The sequence below is a fragment of the Clarias gariepinus genome, chromosome 5, assembly GCF_024256425.1.
Source record: "Clarias gariepinus isolate MV-2021 ecotype Netherlands chromosome 5, CGAR_prim_01v2, whole genome shotgun sequence".
NCBI classification, from domain to species: domain Eukaryota; kingdom Metazoa; phylum Chordata; class Actinopteri; order Siluriformes; family Clariidae; genus Clarias; species Clarias gariepinus.
Genome location: NC_071104.1, coordinates 34,890,891 through 34,907,699, shown reverse-complemented (window position 1 = coordinate 34,907,699; position 16,809 = coordinate 34,890,891). Strand labels below are relative to the sequence as shown.

The window sequence follows — 16,809 nt, the reverse complement described above, 5'->3', positions numbered from 1 at the left end:
GGTGTTATGTCAGATTTTAGCTCAGGCCTAACCTTAGGTTTGGGCTCTAGCTTAACCTCAGGTTTGGGTTCAGGTTTGATGTCAAGTTGAGTCTCTGGTTTGACTTTAGGTTTGGGCTCAGGCTTAACCTCAGATTTAGGTTTGACCTCAGGCCTGGCCTCCAACATGGACTCAGGTTTAGATATTTGAGGTACAAGTGTAACATCCTTGCGATCAATTAAAGCTGGCTTTTTCCTTTCTTCTTTGTCTTCTTTTACTTCAGGGACAGGTGTGATGTCTTTTCTGAACAGTGGTAATTCCTCTTGTACTTGCTCTTTCTCTGCAGGTATGTATGAGGGAACCTCTGGCTTCTTGAAAGGTTCTTGTACTTTGAAAGAACACTGAGGTTTAGCACAATGCTTTAAGAAAGCATTTTGAGAGCAGTTTTAAGCAGTTTTAAGAATTCTGACACATTCACACAATGCTTCATATTAATGGCATTTTATATGTCTAATTTTTCAGTATATTGTGTAAATTGCAAGTAAACAATTGTTAGTGCATGATGACTGCACATGCATTTAATTCATTACAGAAATTTGCTTCTTGAACGTGATAACTTTACCAAAGTTTTCCTGATTGGATTGTATTTAATTGATGTGTTCATTATTTGTAAAGAAGATTTTTAAGAATAAGAACACAGGACAAAGACAAGTCAGACAGCAGCCACTAAAAAAAAGGTTTCCCCATAAGAGCGTGGCTGATGATATTCAAATTTACATTTATAGCAAGACATTCATATACATTTATATTGTACTGATACCTTTTTGAGGAACTACATCCTTAGGAACCACAGTGATTTGTGCTGGTATTGTCCTTGGTGGTTCTGGTTCAGGTAGTTTTGGTTTCTTTAACTCCACAGGAACTTAAAAAAAGATTATTTGGCTTGTAATTTACATTTCATAAAAGCAGACACTGACAAAGAAGATTCGCTTCCAAAGTGGAAGTAGGACAAACATACAAGACCGTTAAGGTTTAAAGCACACAGAAAGCACAGCAGTAAGCTTGAGTGACCAAAACTACCTTTGGCTGGAGGTTCTTCAGTTTCCTTAAGATGTACAGGCTTTAGCTCAGGTGTTGGTTCTAGCTTCTTTTCAGGTGTAGGCTCAGGCTTGGCTTTCATCTTGGGTTCTGGTTTGGCTTCAGGTATTGCTGGTGGCTTTGGTGTAGGTTCTATGGGTTTAGGCTCTGGAACCACAGGTGCTACAGCTTCTGGCACTTTTTATATAATACAAAAGTTTAAGAAGCTTTAAGACGTGGAAAAGAAACTAACAAAGATGGACAATAGATTTTGACAGCTTTACAGAAACGGTGCATTCTATACAACAGATAAAAGACTCAACAACAGAAACGACAATCGTAATTACAACACAACATCAAAGACTTTTAGGACTACTAACAAAAATGATACAAAGCATAATGAAAACAAGAACACAAACATATCACATCAAATAAATTCACTATGTTTTGACAGAAGAAAAACCACCACACTATGTATTGCCATAGCAGACAGTAACAACAAAAAATGTAACAATAACATTGAAGGAACAAAAATCCAAGACAAAAACTATACACATGGTATATGACTTTAAAATATTGGACAAATACCTTTCTTGGGAGCAACTGGCGTTGGCTGAGGAACAGGTGGTACCTCTTCTTTTAAGATAATGACAAAGAAAACATTTTAATAAATTTAACAAAACTAAACATATCTCACATGTGTTTCAAACTTACAAACATTTTCAAACAAACATATGATTGAAAAGATGAAATGTTAATGTTAAAGAAAATCACACACAGGACAAATCAAGAAAACTAAGACATAACACCAGAAGCATAATACAGTATGAATAAATGAAATTCACAATATTACCTTTTTTAGCAGGAAGTTCTTTTGGTTCTCCCACTTTAAGTGGTATGACTTTTTCTTCTTTAGGTTTCTTAGCTTCAGGTACTTGAAAATGGTTTCCAATATATTTTTATTATTAGTTATGAAGGATCATGCATTTAAGGTAGGCAAAGCAATCATTGCAAGAGGTAAGAATGAAAAAAAGATCTACTCAAGAGAATGGAAAAAGTCCCAAATATGTGTGATGTATGATTTGGTTGTTTACAACATTGTTCTCAAAACATGACATGGACGTTTTTATACCTTTTTTTGGTGCTTCTATCTTTTCATCAACTGGTATCCGTGTCTCCTCTGGTTTCTCAACAATATCAGGAACTTAAGGAACAAATTAACACATTAGATCATATCTGTAAACTTATGGATTAATAAGCTGTCTTGCATGAGCACTGTTAATAGATTATTTAAAGGGCCAAAAGGACATATTTTTGATATACAAACAGAATGTATCACAAATAACACAGTAAGCAGTTAAGAATGACCGTAAGTCAAAATGGAGCAACTATAATAGTTCATATAAGGACAAAACAAACACAAAGGAGGTTAACTAGACATAAGACACCAAAAAGCAGGTTGCATGGATGCATTACTACTGATGGTGGTACTGGGTATTGGTCTGATACTATGCTCATTAACTCATTCATAAAACATTTCTTTATACCAAACAACCAATACCAGCTGATCTTAAAGAAGCCTAGCATACATTAAAAAAACTATTGAACAGACAACATAAAATGTGGACTAACAATCAAAGCTTAGCAAACTGCAGAACTGTGCTCTGTGAGTAAAATAAAGAGGAATACAAAAAGATTTTTTTTTTTATCTAGTTACCTTTAAGGTGTATTTCAATCGAGCAGCATTTTTTGGTTGATTGAGTTCAAGGTGCCATGAATTGCACACACTGAGGTATTTACAGGGGCTTGGGCAGTGAAGTGAGCATGCAAAGAAACTGAAGCACATGAGAGCACCTCAGGACTGTGAACACTTAGACATCCATGCTTTCTTATACACTTACAGCCAAGGTCCAATACATGACACATTGTACTCATTTTTAATCACTATACTCACTGAGTGTGCTTTGTGCACTCAGCTTTATACACGTTGGAATTGTATCTTCAGGCACTTTGCAGTAAAACATTTGTTCCCATTGCTTTAATTCAATCTGCGTAATTTAATCTAATCTGATGTAAAAAGATGAAGGGTGGCCCATGCCTTGCACAGTACTGTAATGTTTGCCAACACATAGCAGACACATTTTTTTTTTATCACTAGTACCTTTGGTCGGTACTTCCTCTCTCACTCCGAGTGCCTTCCTCTCAACAATCTCTTCCACAGGAATTCTTGGAACTGTTGGAGGAAAAAAATACTTAAAAATCTGGAAAATCACAAATATTTTATAAAGGATATCTAAATAAGGAGCCAGAGAACATGGAATAGGACAAACATGTACACGGATATCACATGGGTAAGATCAAGAGGAACATCATTATGATGTTACAAAGAAACAAATCATGTGACGTTTGGTGAAGAGTAACATAGCAAGGACACACATACAGTACAGTACAAACTACAAAAGCATCTGGTTAGATTTGACTCCAGGGGGAATGACAAGACAATGACAACAAATGTTTTTTTGGAACAAACACATTTTTTTTTTTTTTATGGAAAACCAAAGACGGTTAGTATGTTCTTTCGATTTAAAAAGAATGAGATAGAATGGAACGCTTTCAATTATACCTGATATAGAGACCTCCTCTACTATGGTTTCTTCTGTTCTGTACTCATACTCTGGTGAAGGGTGACAGTTCATTGGAAATGTATGAATAATAAAGAACCAAGTAGAACCTCAACTTCATGTTTAGTCATCAGACTGATGATGTTAATGGTTATGTGTTATGCCCCAGTGATGATGCAAACATTCATCTCATACTAATCACTTTTATTAATATTAATATGGTGGACAAGCAGATGAGGGTAATATTTGTTAAGATTGATGTGGTTCATTTTAGTGGAAGAACTTGTAAGATAAAAAATAAAGCTCAAGTATGCGATATACCTTTCATTTCCATCTTTTCTTCATACTGATAGTATTCGATGGTTGATTCAGCTTTTAAAATAAAGTATGAGATTAGTGAGAGTGTGTTTATCAGAATTTAGGATGTTTCGATCTAAGCTTATATTTAACTCCCTTTCTTACCTTCAACAGTAAACGCAGATGGTGCTTCAGGGACTTGTATTGATGAGTCAGGAATATCTGGAGGGTTTTGAATATGAATAAAATTTTTCGGATAACTAATTTAAATATACCTTATGATTTTCTTATGATAGACTTGGCATAATTAGGTTTGCTATATAATGGTATGGTGACCTCTTTGAACTAAAATACTTACCATAAGGTACCTTTCCTAGATCAATGTCTGTGAAAGAAGGTACAGTAAAATAAAGTTATAGACATGACTACACTATAGAATATGCATGTTCTGTGAATGCTAACAGGTGCTAACTGTTTTTTACAAACCTTTCCCTGACAGGTAAAGCTCTGCTGTGCTTTTGGCTTCGCCTCTGGGCTCCAATCTGACAATCACTGAATATACGCCTAAAGAATTTTTCATCAGATTAGTTGGGTTTGTTTTGAAACCACATGAATAGTTGGATGAAAATCTGATAGAAAAAAATGGAATCCAGCAGCATTTCAGTTGGACCAACCTTCATCCTCTGAGGTTACATTGCGGATGATCATAAAATGTCGTCGACCTTCACTCCTGAACGTATACTTCGGGCTTTCTTTAAGCTCCCATATGTCCTTGTACCATGTTACGATTGCATTGTCAAAGGACACTTCACATTCAAAAGTTGCAGACTGACGTTCCCGAACCACAATGTTCTGGATGCGTTTAGTGAAATGAATTTGCTCCGCTAAAGAAAAATGACGCAAGATTTATGGTTAGGAAGCCTGCTCTGCTTAACTTAATACAGACACAAACATGAAGACTTTTCAGACATCTTTAAAGAAAAAAATAAGATCAAATTGCTCTTCAATTATCCATGAGATCCGTTAAAAAGGGTTAAGAAAGATGAGGATGGTTCAGGCATACTAGGGAAGAATCCTTTGTCCAACACGAGACGTTCACAGATGATGATGGAAGAGGTTAGTAGATGGACTTTGTTTTTTAGATGATAAAATTATGAGTTTGATGACAGGATACACACCTTCAACCCAAAGATTTGCAGATGTTTCTAGGTTTTTATATTTGCAGGTATATTCTCCTTGGTCTTCGGGCCTAACATCTTTAACTGAAAGCTTCTGAGTGTAATTGGCCACGGTATATGTGTACCTTCCATGAGGCTCTAAAAGCTTTCCATTTTTAAACCACTGAGACTTTACATTAGGTATGGAGAACTGGCATGTAAGTGTACAGGTTTGGCCTTCCTTACCAGCAACATCTTCCATGTGCTGTTCCACTTCACCTTCTGTAACAGAAAAGGAGGATACAATAAAACATCACATTCATAGCATTGAATGAAAAGATGTTTTTAAAAAGTAACACTTTTAAAACTTGATTGAAATTGAAGCTAATGACTTAAAAAATTGTAAAAAAAATTTGCATTTTTTTTCTGGAGGATTTCTACAACACATAGCTGAAATATACGACATACCCAAAACTGTCAATTTGGCACTGGAGATATGCGGTCCACATACAATGCGATAACTGCCCTCGTCCCGGAGCTGGCAATTCTTGAGCTTCAATATGTGGCGGTCCCCAATGACTTTAATCTCGTACTTGTCACTTGATTCAAGTTTCTGGGTGCCTTTGTACCAGGACAGGCTTATCTCTGGGTAGTTGATTTTGATCTCACATTCAAACACAGCGTCTTTATTGGCAATTGTAATTTGGTCACTGATGTCTTTGATCAGTGTTACAGGCTAAAAACAGAAAAATAATAGGTACACATGAAAAATAATAAATATATAAAAATTACTGAGCCTATATTCATACAGCCACACAATACAGTAAATAACAGAATCAATGCATTCTTAAATTTGATTATTCAAACATCAGTGTTGTTTAATTTTCTTAAAGAATTTCTAACTGCAAGCAATATCACAGGTTTAAATTAATGTATTTGTTTTAATATACTGTTGTTATCACATAATCTATGTATAATAATACATTTATTTTAAAATTATGTTGAACCTTGCCTTACTTAAGCGAGTGGTAACATTTGACATGTTGCACAACATGAAATGTAATGATGAACATTTAATGTGTTACAGTAATAACTATTTGCATTAATTGTAGTTTTTGTAGCATAAAGAAAATAAAATACTTTTTACATCTACAACATAACTAGGCAGCTTCATACTACGCTTTTAGTGATGATTTTTAACAGTATAGAACATCATATCCTGTAAAATATATTTATATTGATAGCAAAATTAGTATTGTGTGGAATATAACATTCATAAAACTGCTTATAAATAAGCACATAGCCACACCTCAGTTTGCTCCATTCTCTTTTGTAAATCAGCCACAAGTTTTGATAGATCTTCCTCTTCTGACTCACGTCTTCTATGTTCCAGTTCCTAAAACCAAGACAATAAAGCATCAGACAAAAAAGTCAATGAAATATACAGGTCACTTTCTGTTGCTTGTGGTGTCATTATGTTACGACCAGTATTAAAAGCTGTTGAAGGCCAGAACAAATGATATAAAAAAAATAAAAAAAACTAATATTCTGCAAAACAACAGTTTAAAACCAAGATGAAGAACATCATAGAATTTATAATAGACCACTCACAGGTCTTGGACCTTTTTCTAGTTCTTTCTCCTTCTTCAAAAACTCAATGGCTTGAAGAAGGCCACGGTAGTCCGTGATACCATACATGCGTGCATATTTCTCATACTCTTTGGGGTCCACATTTCTGAGCAGCTCAATAATATCAATTTCCTGTTCCTCTTTTGGGCTTTTCTGTTTAGAGGGTGTCCTAAAAGAAAGCAAAAAAGAATGTGCAGTTGTTCTATTTTGCAGCTACATACATGCATATTTAATAAATAAAACAAGCAAAATTTAACCCCAGCTTACTTCTTCAATGTGACCATTTCAGGTGTAATCTCCTTTTTCTCTTCAACAGTCAAATCTGTGCTGGATTCGATTTCTCCATGTTTGTTTGATGCCACACATCTGTACTGGCCAGCATCAGATTTGGTCACACCTTTGATTTCCAGCTTGGAATCTTGGCCTTTCTGCACAATGGCAACACGTCCACCATGATTCATCTGCCTCCATTTGCCCTTCATCCATTTCACATTAGGAATAGGATCACCGCCGACCTTGGCAATGAAAGTTGCAGTGCCCTCTGCAAAAATATTAGAAGAAAAATTTAAATAATTCAATTATTATTATTATTTACATCAAGTTGCCACTCGATAAAACCAAGATATTAAACCATTGGATAAGTACATACTCTCAGTAATATGGACACTCTTGGGTTCCTCAATGAAAAACAAATTGGTTAATTTCTTAGCTGGTTCAGGAGCTGCAGGAGCTACTTGAGCAGGAGCTTCAGGAACTTTAGACTTCTCTGTTAATTAGAATTACAAAACAAATCATATTTAGAGATAAGTATGAGACTTGTAGCTATAGACAGAAGAGGGCTTAAAACAATAATTGTCATTTAAAGACAGACAATTGGCTTTCTCTTTAAATAACATAAAATTATGAAGTTTATGTCATATGTACATTGACAACAAACATTGACAAAAAAAAAGCAATTCAAAAAATGTATAATGCACAAGGTAATGTAAACTTAATATTTAGTTTATATATATATATATATATATATATATATATATATATATATATATATATATATATACACAGTACTTATATATATATTAGTATAACAATAAATCAGCAAATGTGAAATAACACGGATAATACCTTTGACAATAACTTTGGACTTGCAGAACTCACTACCAGCTTCATTGGTTGCCTTGCAGAGGTAATCGCCTGCATCTGTTTTAGACACTTTAAGCATTTTTAATGTGGCAGTGCCGTCTGCAAAAGTGATCTTGGTGCTGGCAGAGGATGACAAGTCTCTTCTGTCCTTCATCCACTGAATTTTTAATGGTGGAGAGCCACGTACATGGCAGCTAAGCAAAAGTGGCTCACCCTCATTCAATGTCACAGGTTTAAGAGGCAAGTCAAAGCTTGGAGGTACCTTCCGTCCTGCAATATGAATGTGAAGAACAGAAAAAATAATGAAAGATTTTCAAAGTTGTGTTGATAGTTAGTCCTAAAAATATATTAATCTATTATACTTAATAAACAATTTAGGATATGAGAAATTACATGTTCAGAATTAAAATGCAATTGAACTGTTTGCAAAAGCATGCAATCCTTAAAAAAAAAAAAAAAAAAAAAAAAAAAACGCACCTGTAATATGAACCGAAACCTGGCAAGAAGCAAAACCGGCCTCATTGGTGACTTTACATGTATAGGTTCCACTATCTGAGCTGGCAGTACTCTTTATCACCATAACAGCCAAGTTGCTTTTGAAGGTTATATCAAATTTGTTAGAGCTAAAGATTTCTTCTTCGTCCTTATACCAATTTACAATCATGGGCTGTGATCCAGCAACACGTGCCTCAATCTTCACCAACTTGCCCTCAGTTTCCTCAAGAGTTGCTGAAGGTTTTTTGGTAAAGCTTGGTGGTATTTTTTGTTCTAGAAATAAAAAACAACCATGTATATTTAATGTAGCATTTTTTTACAACATATATTCCAAATTAGCAAAAAATATAAAACAAACAGAATTTAGTTGTTTGCAGAATACATTTTTCCAGTGATCTTCTTATAAAAAGGAAAAGACTGAATTTAAATAAAAAAGTTAAACTGAAGAGAACTACATTTATAAAGACACCAGATACCTTTCACATTGACCTCTGTTGAACAAGAGTCTTTCCCCACATCATTACTAGCATGACAAGAATACCGACCAGAGTCAGCCTTATCTGCTTTCAGAATGGTCAGTTGCGGCGTGTTGTCCACACATGATATCTTGTAATTGCCCCCTGTGCGAATATCTTTATGATCCTTTGACCAAGTGACTTTTATAGGCAATGTTCCCGTCATGTGGCATTCCAATTCCACAGTACTTGCCACTGAAACATCCACGGGTGAAAGCTTCTTGTCAAACACAGGTGGGTATCTTGGTTCTGAAATGTTAAACATAGTAATTAACATAAAGTCACAGATATCTAAGCACAGGTTAACATTTAAGGTTAAGAACTACACATTGATAAATCAATATATACAGTAAATAAGTAGACCTTGGAGTGTGAGCTTGGCTCTACAAGAGGCAGTTCCAACAATATTTGTTGCAACACAGGTGTATTCTCCAGAGTGTGTCATTTGTCCCTCTGGAATTCTTAGGACGGCCGAGTTATTATCAAAAGTCATAATGTACTCTGGGCCACTCTTTAGAGCTTCACCATCTTTAAGCCAAGAGATCTCCAGTGGCGATGATCCTGCAACACGGCACTCAAACTGGACACTATGTCCTACAGTTTGCTGAATGCTTGTTATTTTCTTGGGGAACGATGGTGGCGTCTTGGCCTCTGGAAAGAGAAAGGGTTAATAACAACACAAAGTCAACACACAGGTCAAACATTTAAGAGTTTAGGAAATTGGTTAAAGAAACAACAGTCACCTTGTACTGTTAAACGGCAGCTTGTAGAGGCAGACCCAATGCTGTTTTCAGCCTTACAAGTGTATTCTCCAATTTCAGCTTTGGAGGCCTTTTCTAATTTTAGATAAGCAACACCTTTGGAGTACTCAATTCTACAGGTTGGAGAAGATCGAACTTTACCATCCTCTTTAAACCAGGAGACTTTGATGTCAGGGGTGCCACCAATCTGGCATTTCAGACAGACAGCATCTCCTGCACTCACTTCCATTGGTTCCAAACATTCAATAAAGTATGGTGGCTCTAAAAATTCACACAGTACACCAAGAATAATGAGAAAGATTGTAAATTACAGTTCTTTCAAGTCTTTTAAGAATATAATACTTTACTTTAAAAATAACGATAATATTAAAAACCTAAAATGGACACTGTTGCATCACAGGTGTCATGGCCAGCTTCATTTAAGACTTCACATGAATAATTTCCTCCTGACTCTTTATCACTGTTGAGGCATTCCAGGATACAGGAGCTTTCTGTTGTTGTAATATTATATCTGTAAGAGGAGAAGATTTCCTGGCCATCTTTGTGCCACTTCACCAGAATCTTAGGGCTTCCAGCATACGTGCATTCAAGTATCATTGACTTGCCGACTTCAACAGAGATGTCTTTCAGCCTTCTGACAAAGTATGCAGCTTCTGTATAAGACAATTAAAACAATGGTGTATATATAGTGGCTCACTAATACATGGGCACAACTGTAATGGTTATTTCAATCAAACAAGCAAATTGTCAACTAACCTTTGACAAAAAGAGTTACAGGGGCATTTTCCTTCCCAACATCATTAATAATTTGACAAGTGTATTCCCCTGCATGAGATTTGTCAATTTTGATGAGCTCCAGTGTAGCTACATCTCCTCTCAAAGTGATCTCACAGGCTCCGGAAGACACTATCTCCTTACTGCCTTTAAACCATTTTAGCTTTAATGGAGCACTTCCTCTCACAGTTGCTGTGAATGTGACATTTGATCCTGGAAGTTCTTCAACTGATTGAGGTGTTGTCACGAAAGATGGAGGTTCTGCAATAATTTAAGGAAAATATATTACTGTACTTGTTTGTTTGCAACCCAAGAATGCTACCCCATTATCTAAGGCAAATAAACTCCAAAAAAAAGTCTTAACATGTGACTAATTAATTCTTTGTTTCTTGTTGAGAGTTTTCTCTAAAGTAAATACTGACCTTTAACATCAACTGAGGCAGTAGTCTCAGCAGTTCCGGCACTGTTTACTGCTTTACACGTGTATGAACCTGCATCAGACATTTTTAGAATGGGCAGTTTGAGTGCACAGGTGTTCTCAGCAAAACTAATTTCATAGTTTGGCCCACTCTCGATCTCAACACCATTGTGATACCATGAAATGGTAAGAGGTGCAGAGCCAGAAACCTTGCAATCCAATTCAACAGGTTTATCAACGGTGCTGTGGATATCCTTCAGTTTTCTTGAGAATGCCGGAGGGATAATTTTATCTGTTTAAACAAATATAGTTGTCATGTGTTACTGTGATGCAAATATTCTGGAATTATACTTACCCAAGAGATAATAATTAAACAAAGTTTAACAACCGTGTAAATAGTTCCGAAAATGTTAGTATGAGGCCAATAAAAATAAATCATATTAGTTTACTAACCTAAAACACCAAGGTGCATCTTGCAACTATCACTTCCAACTTCATTTGAGATCTCAAAGGTGTACTCTCCAGTATCATTTTTGTCTGTGGACAACACCTTAAGACTGGCTATCTTGTTGGAGTAGGTGATTTTATATTTCTGTCCAGAAGACAGCTCCACTCCATCTTTGTACCATTTTTGTTTAAGCTCTGGGGTTCCAGTTACTGTACATTCTAAAACTGCTGGCTCACCAGCTGTGACATTTACAGACTCTGTCTTATCCAAGATGGCAGCAGGTTCTGAAAATTCAAAACAACCAGTTAGTCTCAAACAATTCCAGTGTAACAAGAAAAGCCAAAGAATATAGATAAAAGAATTCAACAAACCTAGGACAGTTAGGTTCGCTATGCACTGTGCCACACCCGCATCATTTTTAATCTCACATGTGTACTTCCCAGCAGTGGTGGAATCAGCTTTAAAGATCCTTAAAGTTATCTGGTTATTGTCAAATGTAATTTTTCTGTTGTCACCATCTCTAAGGACATGGTCCTTGTCTTGTACCCAGGACACACTGATTGGCTCAGAACCTTTGACAGTTGCCAGTAGAGTAACTTCCTCGCCAGCTATGGCTGTCATATTAGCCAGTTTCTTGATGAAAACTGGTGGTTCTAAATTGCAGGAAGTAATTATGAACAATTAAATTAATTTAGGCCATCCCAAATAGAGGAATAACTATTTATTTAACAGTTGTCATGGTTTCAAGTTTACTAACCTCTGAGTTTCACGTTTCCTTTGCAGGTGTCACTTCCTACATTGTTTGAGGCTTTGCATTCATATTCACCAGCGTCTGATGCCTCCAGTCCAAGAACATGCAGAGTGGCAGAGTGGCCCTCAGAGACAAATTTGTACTTATTACTTTCCTTTAGTTGTTTTTTGTCTTTGAACCAGGTTATCTCAAATGGTGCATGTCCCTTCAGCTCACAGCTAAGACTGATGTCTTTGCCTTTCAACCCCTCAGCAGGTGAGGGAACTTTACGGAAAGTTGGTGGTTCTATAAAAATGTATTTACATTTAAAAATGAGTGACATACTTACAATAATTGTTCTCTGAACCAAGATTCATGCTGAAGCAATGCCGGTTGATAAACGATTAACTTTATAACAGGTTAAACAGATACTGTATGAATGAAATAGCATATATATATATATATATATATATATATATATATATATATATATATATATATATATATATATATGCTATATGCTATATATATATATTTTTTTATTTTTATTTTTTTTTACACACAACACCCCATAATGACAACATGAAATCAAAGGAATTGTCTGTAGACCTCTGAGACAGGATTGTCCCGAGGCACAAATCTCGGGAAGGTTACAGAAAAATCAGGCCTATATGGTAGAGTGGCCAAAGAGTCTCATCAGATCTGAGAATTTTGTTTATCATGGTCTGAGAGTTCTTCAGGTGCCTTTTGCCAAACTCTATGTGCCTTTTACAACCATCTATATTGCTGCAGAGATGGTTGTCCTTCTGGAAGTTTCTTCTCTCTCCACAGAGGACCTCTGGAGCTCTGACAGAGTGACCATCAGGTTCTTGGTCACCTCCCTGACTAAGGCCTTTCTCCTCCGATCGCTCAGTTCAGATGGTTGGCTAGCTCTAGGAAGAGTCTTGGTGGTTTCGAACTTCTTCCACTTACGCATGATGGAGGCCACTGTGCTCATTGGGACCTTCAGAGCAGCAGAAATTTTTTTGTAACCTTCCCCAGATTTGTGCCTCAAGTCAATCCTGTCTTGGAGGTCTACAGACAATTTATTGGACTTCATGCTTGGTTTGTGCTCTGACATGAACCGTCAACTGTGGGACCTTATATAGACAGGTGTGTGCCTTTCCAAATCATGTCCAATCTTACAGTAGTTCTAAAATGAATTTACCACAGGTGGACTCCAATTAAGCTGCAGAAACATTATGTGACAAAATAACAAAATCTGGAAAATGTGATGCACTGTAAACACTTCCCGGATGCACTATATATATATATATATATATATATATATATATATATATATATATTGTAACAAAAATCACACTTTGACTAACCTTTCACTGAGAGTGTAGTGCTGCAGCTCTTTGTTCCTGCATCATTCTGAACTTCACAGGTGTACACTCCATCATCATTACAGGAGGTGCTTACAATCTCAAGCACTGCCAATGAGCCATCAAAAGCCATCCTTATGTTGTTACTCTCAGTAACTGCGTTGTCATTTTTGTACCAGCTAACTTTCAAGGGTTGTGTGCCTGTAACTTTGCCTTCAAGCTGCAGTGGCAATCCCATCTTTAAAAACTTGGTTGCTGGTAGTTTCTGAACGAATTCAGGTGGTTCTGCAAAGGTAAAAACATCATAAGTGAGCTTAATCGCACATTTAATTTTTAAATTACTTTAAGCGCAAACAGAAGATGGCTTCAAAAATGAAGAGCACAAAATGACTGCCAGAAATAAGCATGTTGCTGTAGAATGCAAAAGATGCAAGATGAGCATGATGATTAAAAGACTTCAGACAGCAGAAAGATAGCAACATAAAGATTAGCAGCAAGACAAGCCAAACGCGGCATTGTAAAACGATGCTAATAAAAAGCAAATTGCAAGAGCACGATGATGACAGTGCAGCAAAAGAAAATTGTCCGACCTTTCACCAATAAGCTTGTGGTACATTTTGCTGTACCAGCGTCATTGCTAACTTGGCAAGAGTATGACCCAGTGTTCGAAAGTCCCACAGCATAAAGATCTATGAAGCTTGAAAGGCCTTCAAGGCCAATAAAGCAGGATGGTCCAGTTATCAGTTCTGTATCTTCTTTGAACCATTTCACCATAAAGGGAGGTGTTCCTTTGAAGGTAGTTTTAAAATGAACAGTGGTATTTGGTATGACAGCCTGCGGCTCAGGCACCACCACAAAACTTGGGGGTTCTACGTTTTTACAAAAAAAGAAATACAGACAATGGTGTTAAAGGAGTGGCAGGCACTATTGAACTTTGTAGTAAATTTGCTTGAAATTTTAATAAAAATCTGAGTGGCATTCTCTCATCTGACCTTTCACCCTCAGTGTTCCACTGCATTCACAACTGCCCGCTTTGTTTGTAAGTTTACAAGAGTAGGTTCCAGTGTCTGCTTTCTCTAGTCGCTCAATCTCCAAAAATATACTGTTGTTGTCCTGAAACAGTTTATGCTTGGTTTTTCCTGTCAGTTTACTTCCATCTTTAAACCACTCCACAGAGATTGGGAGTGAGCCAGATATATTGCATGCTAGTTTCACTGGGGAACCTAGAATCTCCTCCATGTCAGTCAGGGGTTTGATGAAGGCAGGAGGAATTAGTTGTTCTATTGGCAAGACAAAGAGATGTTTAAAATAAATGTATATGTATTATAGGTTCAAATTATTTTAGTAATTTAATATTTTGTTTAATATTTTAGGAATTCTATATATAAAAAAAAAAACTAACCTAGGACATTTAAGGTCACTTTACATGTGCAGATACTGATGTAGTTGGAGACCTCAAAGAGATAAGTTCCTCCATCATCTAACTGTGCAGCCTGAATCTTAAGACTGCTGATGTTATTGACAAAACTGAGGCTATGTTGTCTAGATGGGACCACCTCTTTGCCATCTTTACTCCATTTCACTTTCAGTTCAGCAGTGCCTGTTACCTTGCACTCAAAACTGACTGGATCTCCAGCAGTGACATTTATAATTTCTGGTTTTTCAATAATCTGTGGAGGCTCTGAAGTTCAAAAGGAATATGTAGGTGTCATTACATGTGGTAAAATGTAAACTCATTGGAAATTTACAGACATGCCATAAATAACCGACCTTGAACTAAAAGAGTGGCAAAACACTTCTCTTGCCCTGCCTCATTCACAGCCTGGCAGGTGTATCTTCCACTATGGTTAGACTGGCAAATGGGAATTCTCAGTGTAGCAACATTATTCTCAAATGTTCTCTGAATCTCAGCCTCTTCCAAGATCCAAGTTTCATCCTTCTGCCATTGTATGGTCAGGGGAGGTGATCCCTTCACGAAACATTGAAACTCTGCTACATTCCCCAAGACGGTAGTAACATTCTGGATCTTTTCTATAAATGATGGTGGTTCTAGTAGTGAGGAGTTTAAGAAACATGTTAGCTGTGCCATCAAGTTAGTTACAAACTATAGTAAAATTCTAAAGGTGGAAAAGTAAACCTTTTATGCTTAGTGTTGTCCTACAAGAACAACTTCCAACTTCATTTGAAATAATACACTGGTATTCTCCAACATCCAAGTCATCACATTTCTGTATGTCAAGTAACATAAGTGAACCATTTTTCTGAGAGAACACATGTTTAGTGCTTGGCATGATCTCGTTGGAATCTTTTTGCCAGGTGATTTCGAAAGGAGCTGTGCCTCTAACTTGACACTCAAAAGAGGCATTCAAACCTTTCACAACCTCTACAGGAGTAAATGGCTTAACAATAACTGGTGGCTCTGTAACACGAAGAAAGAAATACACAATATGAACTTTATTTTAATCACATCCCTGCTTTTTGTACTATTTCACTGTAAATCTCAAACTGTGCACCGACCTTTGACTTTCAGATCCATGCTACAGCTCTCACTACCAGCTTCATTGCGGGCCTCACAGAAATATACACCGCTGTCTTTAAGATCAGCACCAATAATCTCAAGCCGTGCCAATGAGTTGACAAAACTCATTTTATGCTTGTCATCTGGACTTACGTCGTTACCGTCTTTAAACCAGTATGTGTCTATTTCTGGTGTGCCTGTAATCTCACACTCAAAAGTTACAGACTGACCAGGTTTGACAATTGAAACTTTCTCTGGCTTTCGGATGAATTTAGGGGGTTCTGCATATAAAAAGAAAGAAAAATAGGTATTATCTCATTTGCTTAAGTTTTCAATCACAAACATATATTGGTTTAAGGTGCATCAATACCAATATTAGTATCTGGTATCAGCTTGTTACCATGTCCATTTACTTGTAAAGGGAAAAAAAAAAACTGGTGTTATCTCATCATAAATGAAATGTATATTTATGAATCATTTTCTTCGTCTTTCCAATAATCCCATTAGTGGTCGCCACAGTGGACTGTTTCTCTCTGTCTACTACATCTTCCTTTGTCACTCCATGCTCTACATGTCCTCTCTCACCATATCCATAAACCTCTTCTTCTCCTGCCTGCCAGCTCCATCTCTAACATTTTTCTCCAGGTATATTCCTTATTTTTCCTCTGCACAACACCAAACCATCTTAATCTGGACTTACAATGTATATATATCCACTTTATAACTTTGTCCCCAAACCGTCCTACCCGCACTGTCCCTCTAATACACTCATTCAAAAATACACACTAGAATGCCACTAGCCATTTTTAAAGCTCTCTATTAAATATACTTTTAAAAATCCATAAACATAAAATTGTTGAAGAATTTATTATCAGCA

The 16,809-nt window shown here is 36.5% G+C and overlaps 1 protein-coding gene across 1 annotated transcript in view; it reads right to left on the bottom strand.

Annotated features, from left to right (window-relative positions):
• The window catches only part of ttn.2 (titin, tandem duplicate 2), a 178,002-nt gene that overhangs the window by 109,380 nt on the left and 51,813 nt on the right, over positions 1 to 16,809 (bottom strand). The window contains exons 54-88 of the mRNA XM_053495993.1: positions 15,932 to 16,213; positions 15,552 to 15,833; positions 15,185 to 15,463; positions 14,817 to 15,095; positions 14,407 to 14,694; positions 14,005 to 14,283; positions 13,418 to 13,699; positions 12,072 to 12,350; positions 11,686 to 11,967; positions 11,320 to 11,598; positions 10,871 to 11,158; positions 10,431 to 10,709; positions 10,049 to 10,327; positions 9,657 to 9,935; positions 9,277 to 9,564; positions 8,875 to 9,162; positions 8,381 to 8,671; positions 7,886 to 8,173; positions 7,410 to 7,526; positions 7,028 to 7,301; positions 6,743 to 6,929; positions 6,441 to 6,527; positions 5,600 to 5,867; positions 5,153 to 5,413; positions 4,649 to 4,858; positions 4,461 to 4,538; positions 4,333 to 4,359; positions 4,140 to 4,196; positions 3,999 to 4,049; positions 3,680 to 3,730; positions 3,218 to 3,289; positions 2,189 to 2,260; positions 1,910 to 1,990; positions 1,645 to 1,692; positions 1,097 to 1,254 (exon numbers count right to left, since the gene is read on the bottom strand). Of these exons, the coding sequence (XP_053351968.1) occupies positions 1,097 to 1,254; positions 1,645 to 1,692; positions 1,910 to 1,990; positions 2,189 to 2,260; positions 3,218 to 3,289; positions 3,680 to 3,730; positions 3,999 to 4,049; positions 4,140 to 4,196; positions 4,333 to 4,359; positions 4,461 to 4,538; positions 4,649 to 4,858; positions 5,153 to 5,413; positions 5,600 to 5,867; positions 6,441 to 6,527; positions 6,743 to 6,929; positions 7,028 to 7,301; positions 7,410 to 7,526; positions 7,886 to 8,173; positions 8,381 to 8,671; positions 8,875 to 9,162; positions 9,277 to 9,564; positions 9,657 to 9,935; positions 10,049 to 10,327; positions 10,431 to 10,709; positions 10,871 to 11,158; positions 11,320 to 11,598; positions 11,686 to 11,967; positions 12,072 to 12,350; positions 13,418 to 13,699; positions 14,005 to 14,283; positions 14,407 to 14,694; positions 14,817 to 15,095; positions 15,185 to 15,463; positions 15,552 to 15,833; positions 15,932 to 16,213 (7,190 nt within the window). The remainder of the gene's footprint in view (positions 1 to 1,096; positions 1,255 to 1,644; positions 1,693 to 1,909; positions 1,991 to 2,188; positions 2,261 to 3,217; positions 3,290 to 3,679; positions 3,731 to 3,998; positions 4,050 to 4,139; positions 4,197 to 4,332; positions 4,360 to 4,460; positions 4,539 to 4,648; positions 4,859 to 5,152; positions 5,414 to 5,599; positions 5,868 to 6,440; positions 6,528 to 6,742; positions 6,930 to 7,027; positions 7,302 to 7,409; positions 7,527 to 7,885; positions 8,174 to 8,380; positions 8,672 to 8,874; positions 9,163 to 9,276; positions 9,565 to 9,656; positions 9,936 to 10,048; positions 10,328 to 10,430; positions 10,710 to 10,870; positions 11,159 to 11,319; positions 11,599 to 11,685; positions 11,968 to 12,071; positions 12,351 to 13,417; positions 13,700 to 14,004; positions 14,284 to 14,406; positions 14,695 to 14,816; positions 15,096 to 15,184; positions 15,464 to 15,551; positions 15,834 to 15,931; positions 16,214 to 16,809) is intronic.